Source organism: Calliopsis andreniformis, chromosome 4 (assembly GCF_051401765.1).
Source record: "Calliopsis andreniformis isolate RMS-2024a chromosome 4, iyCalAndr_principal, whole genome shotgun sequence".
Lineage (NCBI taxonomy): Eukaryota > Metazoa > Arthropoda > Insecta > Hymenoptera > Andrenidae > Calliopsis > Calliopsis andreniformis.
The window spans coordinates 5,145,853-5,159,950 of NC_135065.1; the positions used below are offsets into that span (position 1 = coordinate 5,145,853).

Here is a 14,098-nt window from a genome sequence, read left to right on the forward strand (position 1 = left end):
AAACCTCTGATCAAATAAATTAATACGAAACTAAAAATTGGGAGCATAAATCTGAAAGAAAAGGAGACTTTCCTCAACTAACTATACCAAAGAACAGAGTCTAATACAGGAGAGATATACTGCATCTAAAGTTTATCAGAAGAATAATGAAAGAGGAACAAAATGTGGCTGATAAATAAAATACTTTGGATCTCTTATTTCTCGGTGATTATTAACACTTAAATTGCGCGCGAGTGATTAAAAAGAAACGATAAACAAAGCGAAGAAACTTTCTGAAGAAGGTGAAACAGGAAGCTGAACCGAGGAATCCGCTACACAGTCGTACGTCGAACGTCGTAAGGATTTTACGACAGCATTTGCAGATCCTAAAAAAAAGTTTCAAGGAAAGATGTCTGCAAACGCCAAAAGCTTTATCGTGCTGCTGCACATTCTTCTCTGCGAATTAGCGATTTGCATCGGTCGCGTGAACGACGAAGCGCCAACTATACACTATCTGCCTCTGGTAAGTGCGAACGTGGCTTAATATAGAGATCGTAGCTAATCGGAGCTGAATATAGAGATCGTATAGATAGGATTAACATTGGAGTTGAATGTATGTAGAGATCATGATATAAGCACACTGGTAGACACTTCGTGTGTACAAGGAATAATTGATGAGATTCACTATTGTTTAAATTGTAATGTCAGAAATCACAAAGATCTACAAATCTACACACTGAGTTTGCAGAGTTTCAGAAACTATTCAGAAAATATATATTCTACTACTGATCTCGTTTATCATAAGATAGTAACAAGTATCAAGATATTGTTAGAGTAATAAATATCAAAATATTTTTAGTCATAATTATTGAGCAATATATTCAATACCTATAACATTGTCAAAATTTTTGTTTATTTTGAAATAGTATAAATGTAGTGAATTTGAATTTATTGTGCACACATTCTATATTATTTGTTGGACCAATTTTTGTAAATTTTATTGTACCTCTGACATCTGTACATCATACATCAATTTTTTAGAAATGCTTTCTACTTTAATTAATATATTCTTATAATTGGTTTAATAGCTTTTTTATGATAATGTAACTACCTGTTCAATCTTTATTAATTCCAGTCAAAAATGCCTCAAAAATATTAGAGTATAAATTGAAAATGACTTACTTGTCGAAAATTTGTGTATTCCAAAATATTGCAACTTATAAAATGTATATGGACTTTTGAGAGTAAATGAATGTTTCATTTGAAACCTACAGGTTCAGTCATGCGATGTTAACTAAATTATGTAATCAGTAACGTAAAATTACCTATTGTATTGTGGAGATGCATGTTATCAGAATTTCAAACGTAACTGACATGTAAAAATACATTCGCGACATTTCATTGTTGAATTTAATCATTAAAACTAATCAGGAGAATAATTCGTGCTCTTGATTGGTGTAATTAGCGATTCACAAACAGTGGCATTAATCAATCATTAAGCCTTTGACATTTGTTTATACTACGTGCTTTTGGACGTTTTGCAAGATTTTTAATGTATACCTCAGATTATTACGAAGAATGTTATACTTTTTTCTGTAACCATTTATTTGAAGTTACTTTAACAGAAATTTAGGTACAAAATTTTCACTTGTAAATTTAAAATCTATTGTGTTCGACCAATTCAATTAACTTCTTTAATTTAACTTCTAAATTTTAAAAACTAATTTCTCTTAGATTTTTTCGAATGTACAAATAAATGACAATCGTTTGAAGGCGGAATAGTAAGCATAAAATTTGTCAAATGATTAGATCTAAAATATGGATATTGAATTTACCATAATAAAAGAGAAATAACTCTGAAATTTAAGGTCAATAAACAAATGGATTAATTAGACAACTTTCATTATTTCTCTAAGTAATCTTTGAATGTTACCTTTTTCTGTATTTAACACTTAATGCTATTGAAACAGATGACATTCCTTCCCCAAAGATAAAGTATTTTTATTTTATAATACTTTTAAAGAAATAAAAAAATAATTATTCTTTGATGCTAACGAACTCTATACATCTACATATAAATGAAGAAAAGCAAGGACGATAGCATTCTTACATAAATCTTTCTATTTCAGAGAGATAATTTACATATTCAACAGATTTTAGAAGCACAGTATATAAAAAGAAAGATACAGTTACGACATTGTTAAAACTCTCTACAAAGACCGATAAATCGATTTGTTTGGAATAAATATAGACACCTGTATGTTTATACGAGTATTTTTAGAGCTTTCTCTATCCATCTACGTTTATCTTTGAAACTATTCGAATCACCAATGTGCATGACGTAACTGGCGCTAAACTGCTTGATTAATATTGATTAATATTACTCAAAGGAAATTTTACTACGATAACGTCATTCATCTTTAATACTGATAGCATTCAATTCCACAAATTAACAATTGTTGAATCTTTTACTCCTTAATCAGTGCATAACTATGACGTATTTAATTTTATCAATTTTACATACTTTGCCTATATTTTGGTCCATCTGTCCTTCTCGTATCTACCCCAAAATGTAATATTACGTAAAATGTATAGATAATATGCCATGTGGCAGATATCATTAAATTTTAGGTGCTCATTAGGGGACATTGGCGAGCATATGGTTAATATTTGTTAATATTACCAGATATTCCATTTAATATAAGTCTTTTCATATTTACAATTATAATTTGACTTGTTCCAATAAGGTTCCAAATATCAAAAATTCTTCACAGCAATATGTCCAAAACTACTGTGCAAGGCATTTATGTTAATACTAATCATTGTTTTTCTTGTAAACTAAAAATATAGATACGTATACGATGAATATGTAGAATAAATGAAGAGGAAAAGTTTCACTGTCTTTTTATACATAGAAGAACCTTGATTAATCGGGTTTTAATTATTTGTAGTTTTTTTTATTGAGGCTTACGTCTGTTTAGAGTAATGGAAATGGGAATAGATTGTCAATTAAGACTTAAATTATGATTTAATAATAATCTATCGAAAATCTACACACAGTCATCAAAAGGGTACTTTAGATTCAAATCTCGTGTTAAAATGATTAATCATGGTGCTTCTATAATGCCATCTTTTCATCTAAATTTCTTCTCATACACACATCGTTTGTTATAAAAACGATAATCAATAATAACATGAACACCCTGTACATGAAATACAGTAGTAACCCTCTCTTCATTTATTATCCACCTGCATATACAGGTTTTCCCCTTTCTGCGTCACGAATGGGGAATCCCTAAATTCCTTTGATAATAATGCGAGATATCAAATTTCCTGTATATAGAAGATTCCATAAAAAAAGGGTTTAAGAATTTGAGAACACAGAGTGCTCACAAAAATAGCCTACTTGTCCAATTAACATAGGTCTTCTAAATGAATCTTAATTGAGGTATAGATAAGAAAATAAGTTGCATATGAACTATGATTCATGATGCAGAAATTCTTTTAAGGAAATCTGATCGCTGGTCCCTTCATAAATCAAAAGGTTGAAATTATTCATGTTGAACTAACGATCTACAGCACTCATGGAATATTTTAATATTGAAATAATGGCGTTAATAATGGTATAAATGATGGTGTTAAAATAGAATGAGGAATTTGAAAATACGATAATTTTTATCTAATCTTAGCTTTATCAATATTGATTTGTGAACCTATATTAATTAAGTTTTGTTTAAATTTGTGAATACTACAATATGTTCAAATTCTTTGACCACGTTCTTGAAATTCTATTTAATTCAGTATACTGTGTATGTGTGCGTTCAACTTGCATGGGATTCCTTTGAAAATATATTTTCCTGATATTTTAATCGAAATTACTTTGAACTACAGCCTTTCAACTTTCATCAATTTTTTTATAAATTAGTTTGCACAGTACTCCCGTTTATTGAAAAATTCTTTACCATATATGTTTTGTTCGATTAAATATTCATTTAATATTTTTTATCAGATATTGCATGTAAATGGAAGAGTGTACAATAACGTAAAAATAGATTTATAGATTCTAATTTTATCCTGAAGACCAAAACGAGATAAACGTAATAAAAAAGAGTAGAAACCAAATTCAATTATATAAATATAGTAGACAATGTCTTATTATTCAACAAATTTGTGTTCTCACACTATATCTATACATAAACACTTTCCTTATTTCTTTGTCATTTTACACATGTATATATCCTTTAAATAACTTTATTCTACTGTGTATTGGAAACAAACTTCTATTTGTAAACAAAGTGTTGTTTAAACAAAGATGTTTTAGAAGTCAGTCTAAACGTTCTTTGGCATTGTTTTACAGCAGAATGAGACAGTAATACCAGAAGAATACAAAAACTTACCAATAGTAGGGAAGTGCTGTGCGAAGGGCGAAGTTTTGGTGAAAAATGGAACTCAAGAAGCGAAGTGTGTGGCGTCGGATTTGGCAGTTGACCAAAGCTTCTCTCCTCTATTCAGCAACTTCAATAAAAGCGGCTTTGAAGTGCCAGGTGAAAAACAGAGCGCGTTCGTTGCAATCGTTGGAGATCCTTGCACACGTGGGAGGTATGCACTTTCAAGCTGATGAATATGCAATGTATTAATAATTTGCGAGAATAATCACAAACCTAACGCCATTTATCAATCACATTCGAACACGTTTCGTGCCTTGGAAGCTTGTGACAAAAGGCAACGCATAAATCACTTTCGTATTTCAAAATTCAATTAATTTTTTGTCTTTTCATCGTTCGTATTTATTACTTTTTTTGTATAGAAAATGAAATTTCTTTTAGTTTTGATGCAGGAAACGATGAGTTGAAATGATCCCCATTTTCGTCTCTTTTTACATCTGAATTAACAGGAAACATTCGATTCTCTACATTCTACATTACAAAAAAATTAAATATAAACAATTACAAAGCAAAAAAGTTAGTTTTTAAATAAGAAAGTCATTTATGTGACAGTATGTATTTTTCTATGGTTTTCTATGGTAATTGCACATTATACTTATCTTTTACTTTTGATGTTCTGTCAGAAATAAAAAATTTAGTCGTGGCACAAAACGTATTAAGACAGTGTTATAGAAATATATGTAACATATTATAGATATAATCAATGTTGTATATAATTTCAGCTACATTGTATAGAACGTGTTCTTGATCATTTTGCTTTGTACATATAACATTGTAAATATTTTAAGATATTTAGTGACATTCTAAATATTTAAAACACTTTCTTTAGATACATTTTGGAGCCAGATAACGAAAACGATGGTGGCAATTATTTATTATTAAATGGATCCATATTCGGACGACATCTCGAGGTATCGATGTTGAAGCCTGGTGTTGACTACTGCATGGAAACCATTTCAGGAGTGGGACTTAAAATCTTAGGATGCATTCCAAAAGGTAGGCACTGAATTATCAAATTACACAAATTTTAACAATGCAGAAAGGAATCAATAATTAGCATTCAATGAATAGTCAAATTAGCCGAAACAATTACTTCAATTTGCCTGAAGTATTTAATATCTTAGCTAATTTTTTGAAGCAATAGTAATAGTAATATCGTAGCTTAAAAAATTCAGAATTTTATGTTATTTGTAAAGTTGAACATAGATTTTTTAAAATATCCAACCCCTCTAAAGATATTACTTTATATGCTTTTTTTAACATCATTAATCAATATTTCAGAGCGCATAATAGTGACTGCAGACTCACGAATTACGATTTATGCTTGCGGTCTCCTGATATCCGTGCCATTTTTAATCTTCACTATCGCGGCGTACTCCATTACTCCAAAATTACGCGATGTTTATGGAAGAATACTGTGTCGTTATTGTGGATGTTTAGCAGTGGCTTTCATTGCATTAGCGATTTCACAGTTGGGAAGTGTGCGTTTATCTGAGCAAACTTGTAGCAGTATAGGTAAGATGTGTTTTGTTTGAATATTTTTTATAAATTAATTTCTATTAATTTGAACTGAAAAATAAAAAATGACTTTCTTATGAATTTAACAAACTGCAATTATTTTACATTTTCTTCGTTATGAGTTCGTCTCAGTTCTATATGTTAATAACATAGAATTGGGGAATGATAGATTTCATATTTTTTAAAAAAATAGATAAGTCCTAAAATATAACAGTTATGCAATAGCTAAAATAATAGGAATAAAATGAAAACTTAAGAAAATTTGCTTGTATTTTCATGAAAACAAAAAGTTATTTGTAACTACTTTACATTACTATTCTACATCACTATACACACCGCTATTACTATTAAATACTACAATAATTCTATCAATTACCAAATTTACCAAATTCAATGTAGGTACTTAATAATTCAGTTTTACTGTAGTTACCGAACATGATTTTTTCTACAACTCTTCAAAATGAAAATTTGCCAAATCGTATCCTCAATACAGAATGGATGTTCTTTCCTAAAACAGTAATCTTCATGGAAAATAATATACACGACTCAGGGATTACTTCCCTTTCAAGAAATAATAGAACTCATTAAAAAGCAATTTTAAAAAACAATTGACTTTTTAAGGGTTTATTATCCAGTTCGCCTTCGTCGCATGCTTCTTCTGGCTAAATGCAATGTGCGTCGAAATATGGTGTCTGGTACGTAGCTACGTCGATCGCGAAACGTACAAGAGGATGAAGCCAAGAACGTTATTCTTTTGGTACTCTTTATGGTGCTGGGGTCCCTCGGTGATACTTATCCTTGTCACGATGATCGCTGATCTCAGCCCGACAATACCCTCGACCTATGTGAAACCGAACTATGGCAAGGAAAGTTGTTGGTTCAAATGTAAGTCAAATAAAAGCTTTTGGAAGGCATTCCCTGTTTTTGCTATCGCTTTATACTGAACTTTAGGACTGCAGAGTTTTGGTTATTCGTCATTTTAAAAGAAAAAGAACGCTGAAAGTAGAAAATTGATTCGCTAGTAAACGTGCTACCAGTAGACTGCGGATCTTTATGAGTTTATGGAGAATTAAGGAATGCAAAGTGCAGAATGCACATAATATCTATAAGAAATATAAAAAATAGAGTACATGTTATAATACCTGAAAACTGAAATCAATTTTTAGTTTGTTTTCATTATTCTAATAGTATATACGAAAATTTGAATTTGCATACAGGTATTTAGCGTAGTTATTAATTTTCTTCATGGTAGTAGCAGTACAAGTTTAATTATTCTAATCTAAGTAAGACCTGTTAAATCGAATAACAACTGCTTCTTTCGTTCCACTTCATTTTCAAAAGAAATCACACTTCTTACACATTGAAATTACTGAATAAACATTGGCAATATATCAAGTAAAAAAACAAATGACTAAATAGATAACAAAAATATAAATTAAAAGATGTGTCTTACTATCACCAATGTAATCAATTCTTATCTTCTCTCTACAGCACATGACCAAGCAATGCCCTACTTTTACGTTCCAATCGGCATGCTTCTTCTGGGAAACGCAGTACTCTTCATTTTATCATTCTTCAAGTTAGCCAAATGCCAAAAAGACCTCGACCTGAGGCGTCTCGCAAGGAACCAAGAGTCGGTTCGTCGCGATCGAAGGCTACTTCGACGTTTGACGAGGACAACTTACGTCTGCTTGATCATCTTCCTGTTGATGGGGCTCAATTGGATGATAGACCTGATATCTTGGTTCGTCAACAGAAATTCAGGCGACTGGTCCACCATCGACTTTATCAATGCTCTTCAAGGTGCCCTGGTGTTCGGTTTGTTCGTCCTACGAAGGCCTCAAAGAGATTTCGTTTGGCACAGGATACAACAACTTCGAGGGATGGACGTAGCGGAGCCAGAAATCGAGAGCATGGAATTGTATCTGCTGCCAATGGTGAACGGTGACACGACGCCCAGACAAACTATCATTATGTAGAAATGTTCTTGATCCTTTTTCGATATCGGCGTGCAGGATGAAAGGATCATTGTTAATCTACTGCCTTAAGACGCTTAAAAGTTCCTTTTAGAAACGCCCGTGGATGTTTCATGAGGTATTGTATAAATGAAGTCAAAATATTTTGACAATCTGGGTGAATCTGCTTTAAACAAGAGTTCATTGATCGATTATGTAACTCGTTACGCAATTCATTGATAAAGTGCTTTACGCACGAGTGAAAGGAAGTGTAAACGCTGTATGAATATTTATGATTCATTGTACAAAACACGTGACATTATTATCATTTGTAAAGTAGTCATGAAATCTTAATTTTCCATTGTACATCAGGTGAATTCTAATGGTTACTATGGATAATTGAAGTAATTACATGAACACAAACATAACTTTGAATTAAGTTACAGGCGTTTAGATTCAATATGAAACTTTCTAGTCCTATTTTACTTACAAATTAGTGAAGATATATCTCAGGTTTACTACATAAGGTATCTCAGATCTGTAGGTACAAGCCTAACTGTTAAATATTAAAATATTTAATTTCATCTGTTAGATCTTAAGCTAGTAATTTTTTATACAATTATATAATATACTGAAAATTTCTGATCTTGAAATCAGTGCTGTTTGTGATTTACTTTTATTTGTATATTTTAAAACGAAAATGCATTCCAAGTTGAAATTTCTCTAAACAACTTTACCTATCATTTAGAAAATAATTATTTTTGATGCATCTACTTTCTAATTATAACTAAACTAGATATCTCTAAATCTATTAATTTTCTATTACCCAATTAAGTTTGTATTTACAGTTCTGATATACTGTCTATAATTTTAATACAAAAAATTGCTTTTTAGAAGCAATAAGAGTTAACAAATCATGAATTTTGACGGTGATATCACATGCCTTTGCATTTATACGTACATTGTAATATAATCACAAATCTCATATATTCACCAAATTAAAAAAATTCATTGTTCTCATACTGTAACGTTGATTTCATGAATCAACATACAATATGGAATTATCGTACTTGAAGCTGTGTTTAAAATAAATTCATGTTGCTGTGCAAAGATGGATCCGTGTTTTCGGGCAAAAATAGCATGTCTCTCAAGAACAGCTAGTTATATAAAAACGTCTGCAATTCATTTCACGATGATACATGCAAGTTGTAATATTTGTACTTCGATTGCATAACAGTGAGAAACCGGATAGACCGTATTGTGACCTTACATTCTACGTAAATGTAAGTACTACGAATCTTGCACAGTAACATTAAAGCGTATCCTTGATGATTTCTGGATACAGAATTGTACTAAGTGTGTGACAGATCGTTTGTTGGGAACATGAGAACATTTAGTATTACTAGTTTCATTTATCACTCACACTCAATTTACATAAATGTTCTCGTAAAATATCATATTATCGTGGTAATTATATGTAATTTGAGTTAGAACGACGATAACAGTAGGAAATACGTTGTTTCGAACACCTTTGTCTTGTGAAAATTATTTTCCTCGTAAGCATTTTATAGAATACACACTTCTGCAGCTTACTAAACATGCGTTTGTACAGTACTATTACGTAGCAATTATTTATTATAGCAATCCTACAATATTTATTTACAGTGTCAACAGATTATTTTAAAAAATGTACACGGAAATGTTCCGCATTTTATAATTACAGTGGAGTGTAGGATATGATATTTATTGTAAAGATCTTAAGTTATTTATCTAAACCTAACTTATCAAATAAATATTTTTCATATAAATATTTACGCCATTTTTTGTCCATGATTCATCTTCACCCACAAAAATAACACCTTGTTTCCAAGTCTCTGACATAGGATAGAATAATTTGCTTTATGAATAAAAAATATTGTTCTTTATTTGCAACCCCTTTCAGACGACAATAAATATTTGTTCATTTTCTTACTTCTATCGCTCTATAAAAATAAAACAGTGTAGGTTTGTATAACCAAACCGTCGCAGCAATTTGCTAAATCAAACAAAAAGTTTCATATGTTAACAGTTAATTCTTACCTACGAGTGCATTTGTGTATCAAGTGAATAAAAATATGTTAGCACTCACGTAAATCTTGAAGCGTATAATTAAGCACTAGTGCCATAGATTAATAACCTAATAGGTAAAGCCAGGTACCAAAAATAACTTTCAAATATTAGTCAAGAAACTGGTCGTAGTATAACACATTAGTCAATTTTATATCTACGAAATATCACTGTATTATTCAGTAGATACTGCGTTTTTTAAAATTTACAAATATTTTGAATTGATTTGTACAACTTCAATGTACATATTTTTTCATTTATGTACTTATCAAAATAAATGAATCTAAAAGTTTGTTTAAAAAATACATCACTTAAAATTATTTCTTTATTTAATCAGTAAAAAATCTAATATTAATATCTACTGAAAAATACAATAGCGTGTTCAACTTATTGTAATGGTGCGTTTAAGCCAAGCGAATGAGTGCTCGTTCTTCTCTCACTTCAGAAAAATTCAGTTATTAATGAACGAATAAAATCGACAAATGAATGAAAGAATGTTTGTGTTACATGAATTTTGCTGAAGTGGGGAAAGAATGAACATGCGTTTGCTTAGTTTAAACGCAATATTAGAGAGCTCTTTGCGTATCTACCGAGAGCCGAAAAGTAAACCTCTGAGCACTCTATAAGTGATGAAGCAAACCATGATTTCCTCAGATTTCAGGACCCCAATGGACATTAAGGGGCCTGATACCATTCTTAAGTACTACAGTTCATAATATTCATGGCTTACACAGACCAGCTGATATATTAGAAGGTCGCTGGTTGGCTAATCCATGGTTCCGTTCCAGTGACCACGTATATAAAAGGACTTCCTAACAACAGGGGACCTCAGTATAGGAGACTCTTAGCCCTGACGATGTAGACTGAAACGTTTGCAAAATGTCGGCAACATGCCGGAGTTAGACACGGCATTCATCCGGAAGCCATGAATTTTATGAATAATTCTGGTCGCGAAAGCCTCAAATCTCATACTACTATAGTTCTTTTTATTCGTTTATACCCTGGTAGGCTCCTCACTCGGCCCTGGAGATCAAACGAGCGCTCTGGCTTTCAAATTGCTTACTTTAATACGCGTCCTATAGATGCTACTCTTTCATCTTCGCCTCTGTTTTTCAGCCCCAATTTCAAAAGAGTTATACCGACTATTTCAGTTTTAACATTGCACAGCAGTGCAGAATTGTATCACATCTAAAACTTGTGGTCCTTCAGCGTGACAGATTTCGCTACAATAGCTTAAAGCATTAAAAACACTCGGTAAATTCTATTAAACGTTTCTAAATAAAAAACGGTGTAATAAAAAGGTTAGAAATATGCGACCTCAGAAAACGTGAAACTTGAAAATGATTCGTATCGACTTACGGAAATTTGATAACTAAATACAGACCTATTTAAATATAATAACTTAGCGGCAATCCATTAACAGTCTATCTCGGTTTTATAGGATAATTAGGTAAATTGGATCAGGTAAGTCTGTGGTGTCCTGGAAATGGTGGACTAACACCTAAAATTCCAACTAGATTTCCTCGTTGAGCAACGTAAACCAAACGATACATTCCTGGTGTGCGAAGAGCAGTATCGTTAAAGTATATTCGTTCAGTAATTGCGTGAGGTTCGAAAGGAACTGGTGATGATTTACCTAGTATATAATATTTACTTACTAAAATAATTGGTATGTTTAAAAAGGGACACGATAAAAATGTAGAAGAATCTTACCTCGTCCTACGTATTCATAGACGATATAATCATCTAAACTAGAAAATTCGTTATGATACAATCCTACCCAATCGCGGATAGCGATTTGACCACTAGCAGGTCTAGCGTTACCCAATAATGTGTACGAAACAGAATTTTCCTCATCAATAAACCATGCAGATACAGGTTGAAATTCAACACCATGATCCTCTATGCCTGTTCTGACCTATAAGTGTAATTATTATGTTTACTCCATGATTTTAGTCACCGATTTCAAAATTTTTTACATTCAATAAAAATCAACGTACGACAATGTCGAATTCTCCTGTAACAGGTTTGTGATCTGACTGAATATAATCGGAATGACTTTTATAATTAAGTTGAACGGCGTTAAGCTTAACATCATCGTACACATCCGCGTTTACTTTGTACAAAATTCTATCAGTCCAAGAAGGTCTTCGCCTAAGTGACAAATATTTAGGTAAGAAAAATAATATCAAAATTATGTCATAAAGGTACCAAATTTCTCTTACTTAAGATCAAACTCTTGCGAAGCAAATTCATATTTATAAGTAGGGGGGAATGTAATAGCATTCTCGTTCAATTCTGCAAAAGCTTCTCCAGCTTGCATAACAATTTTTAACTGATCTCTGTCCAGCAGACATTTTAGTTCCTTTTTCTTCACTAATTCATTAATATCTGTAGCAGATAAATCTTCCCCATTCAATCGAAAATTCAAATCGCCGATCCAGAATATGTAACTGTATAAAAAGTTATGATGAAAGTAAAATACATGTGCTAAGTTAATTTATCAAACATATATACTGACTCATGGTATAATATTTTTGAAGTGTCAGGACTACTAAAGCTATGATTTGTGAGTATAGTATTATAATCCATAATTCTATCTTGTAACAAATGATCATGAGGCGTCAGATGTGTATTTACAATACATAAACTGACTCCATATATATTTAATCTTATACTGACAGCACCTTTGTTTCCCTGAAAAGAACATCTGTGTTAATGAAGAATTTACAAAAAAATTTATACAATTAAGATGTCCTCTTACCCACATGCCTCCAAATCCTGTTCTGGTATACTGAGCTTCCATTGATCTCAGATGTGTGATATGTTTTCGTAAGCAAAAGGCATTTAAAACAAGACCCTGTAAACGCTGTGTACGTATTTTTACATAATCATAGTTTTTCAATACTTCCCTATAAAAATACCATAATTAAGGAATTTTTTTATGATATAAAATACTACAGAGATCATAATAAATTGAAATAATTAACTCAAGAGTTTTATTATTATTTTTGCATACATACTTAAAAGATTTAGTCCATGGATCCTCAAATACCATGTCTAATATCATATTTTGTGGTTGAGACTTTACTTCTTGCAATCTAATGTATTCAACAAATGCAATCAATTACTTTTCACACTATTTATATAATTTACAAATCTAAGGTATTTTATACATACCCAACAAAATACATGTCTGGCAAGGTTCTATGTGGATTAGAATGAACAACATCAAGCAATTGATGTAAATTTTGTTCCGGATACTTAGTCGCTACATTCCATGTGACAAAATAAATCCTAAAGTACACGTTAACCATTTATTACCAAAATGATTTAAAAAAACTCAGAAAACCATTAATAAAATTAAAAATAATATAAAACAAAAAGGCGTTCCATATTTGTCATTGAAATTTTAATACATCATTTATATCCAAAACGTATAACATTACAGAACAAAATTTCAACTCCAATTAAAAAAAATATTGAATGAAAAAAGCAACATATGGTGTAAAAGATAAATTATGTACTATTCTTCACTTACCTAAAATTTTCCACTTTTCCAGCCATTTCTAAGAGGTAATCGTCCAAGTTATAACGAAAATTTCACTACAATTTACGCGACTCTGTTAGTATTCGAGGGCAGGTTATACCACAGTGACTACGCAGGATGCCAACGCATTTTTTAGGTTAAGTATTATTGTACGCAGTATCCACGCGCGACTGACCACTGTGCTGACCGTAAACTCTCATTGAAGAATCGTCTTCATACGATTAAACGGTTATTGCACGAAAATCACGGACTTTGTCTCACAGTGCATCACAACACGTCCGAGGCACCATACTGTTGACAGCTGTAGAAAAATTCAATCGCCCCCTCTACTCAAACCCGCCACGTGACGTCAAAGAAGCAACCTGCCGTTTACTGTCAACTACAAATGCATTATTTACGGTACTACGAAAGTGTATTGTATACTCATCATTGGACAGTGATGTACTAAATTAGAACAGCACCCCGCTCTATTTCAGTTTTATAAAAATACTTGCTGTCCAACATTCATTTTTACATTTTCTCTCTCTCTTTCTCAGAAAAATGAG

The 14,098-nt window shown here is 31.6% G+C and overlaps 2 protein-coding genes across 3 annotated transcripts; one reads left to right on the forward strand and one right to left on the reverse strand.

Moving 5' to 3' along the window:
* Nucleotides 1–388: 388 nt before the first annotated feature.
* On the forward strand, nucleotides 389–8,542 carry LOC143178509 (G-protein coupled receptor Mth2). Its single transcript, XM_076377234.1, has 6 exons — nucleotides 389–502; nucleotides 4,319–4,578; nucleotides 5,254–5,420; nucleotides 5,706–5,939; nucleotides 6,564–6,827; nucleotides 7,434–8,542. The coding sequence occupies exons 1-6, from the start codon at nucleotides 389–391 to the stop codon at nucleotides 7,919–7,921; spliced, it is 1,527 nt and encodes a 508-aa protein (XP_076233349.1). The 3' UTR covers nucleotides 7,922–8,542.
* Nucleotides 8,543–9,803: 1,261 nt separating this feature from the next.
* On the reverse strand, nucleotides 9,804–13,834 carry LOC143178197 (inositol polyphosphate 5-phosphatase K). Of its 2 annotated transcripts, none has more exons than XM_076376721.1 (9): nucleotides 13,545–13,834; nucleotides 13,184–13,274; nucleotides 13,027–13,104; nucleotides 12,768–12,915; nucleotides 12,525–12,700; nucleotides 12,229–12,456; nucleotides 12,004–12,157; nucleotides 11,717–11,921; nucleotides 9,804–11,639 (listed from the first exon to the last, which is right to left on the reverse strand). In XM_076376721.1, the coding sequence occupies exons 2-9, from the start codon at nucleotides 13,195–13,197 to the stop codon at nucleotides 11,464–11,466; spliced, it is 1,179 nt and encodes a 392-aa protein (XP_076232836.1). In that variant the 5' UTR covers nucleotides 13,198–13,274; nucleotides 13,545–13,834; the 3' UTR covers nucleotides 9,804–11,463. The 2 variants fall into 2 exon arrangements, with proteins under 2 accessions (XP_076232836.1, XP_076232835.1); XM_076376720.1 differs by having other exon boundaries at nucleotides 13,184–13,300.
* Nucleotides 13,835–14,098: the final 264 nt, after the last annotated feature.

Bases quoted from the DNA above. Each gene is read 5' to 3' on its own strand.
- LOC143178509 (XM_076377234.1), top strand. From the start codon at position 389: ATGTCTGCAAACGCCAAAAGCTTTATCGTGCTGCTGCACATTCTTCTC. The intron at 503-4,318 runs GTAAGTGCGAAC...GTCTAAACGTTC, and splicing joins CTATACACTATCTGCCTCTG to TTTGGCATTGTTTTACAGCA. The intron at 5,421-5,705 runs GTAGGCACTGAA...TCAATATTTCAG, and splicing joins CTTAGGATGCATTCCAAAAG to AGCGCATAATAGTGACTGCA.
- LOC143178197 (XM_076376720.1), bottom strand. From the start codon at position 13,570: ATGGCTGGAAAAGTGGAAAATTTTAG. The intron at 12,457-12,524 runs GTCAGTATATAT...CTTTTTATACAG, and splicing joins TCAAAAATATTATACCATGA to TTACATATTCTGGATCGGCG. The intron at 11,640-11,716 runs GTAAGATTCTTC...ATTATATACTAG, and splicing joins CTATGAATACGTAGGACGAG to GTAAATCATCACCAGTTCCT.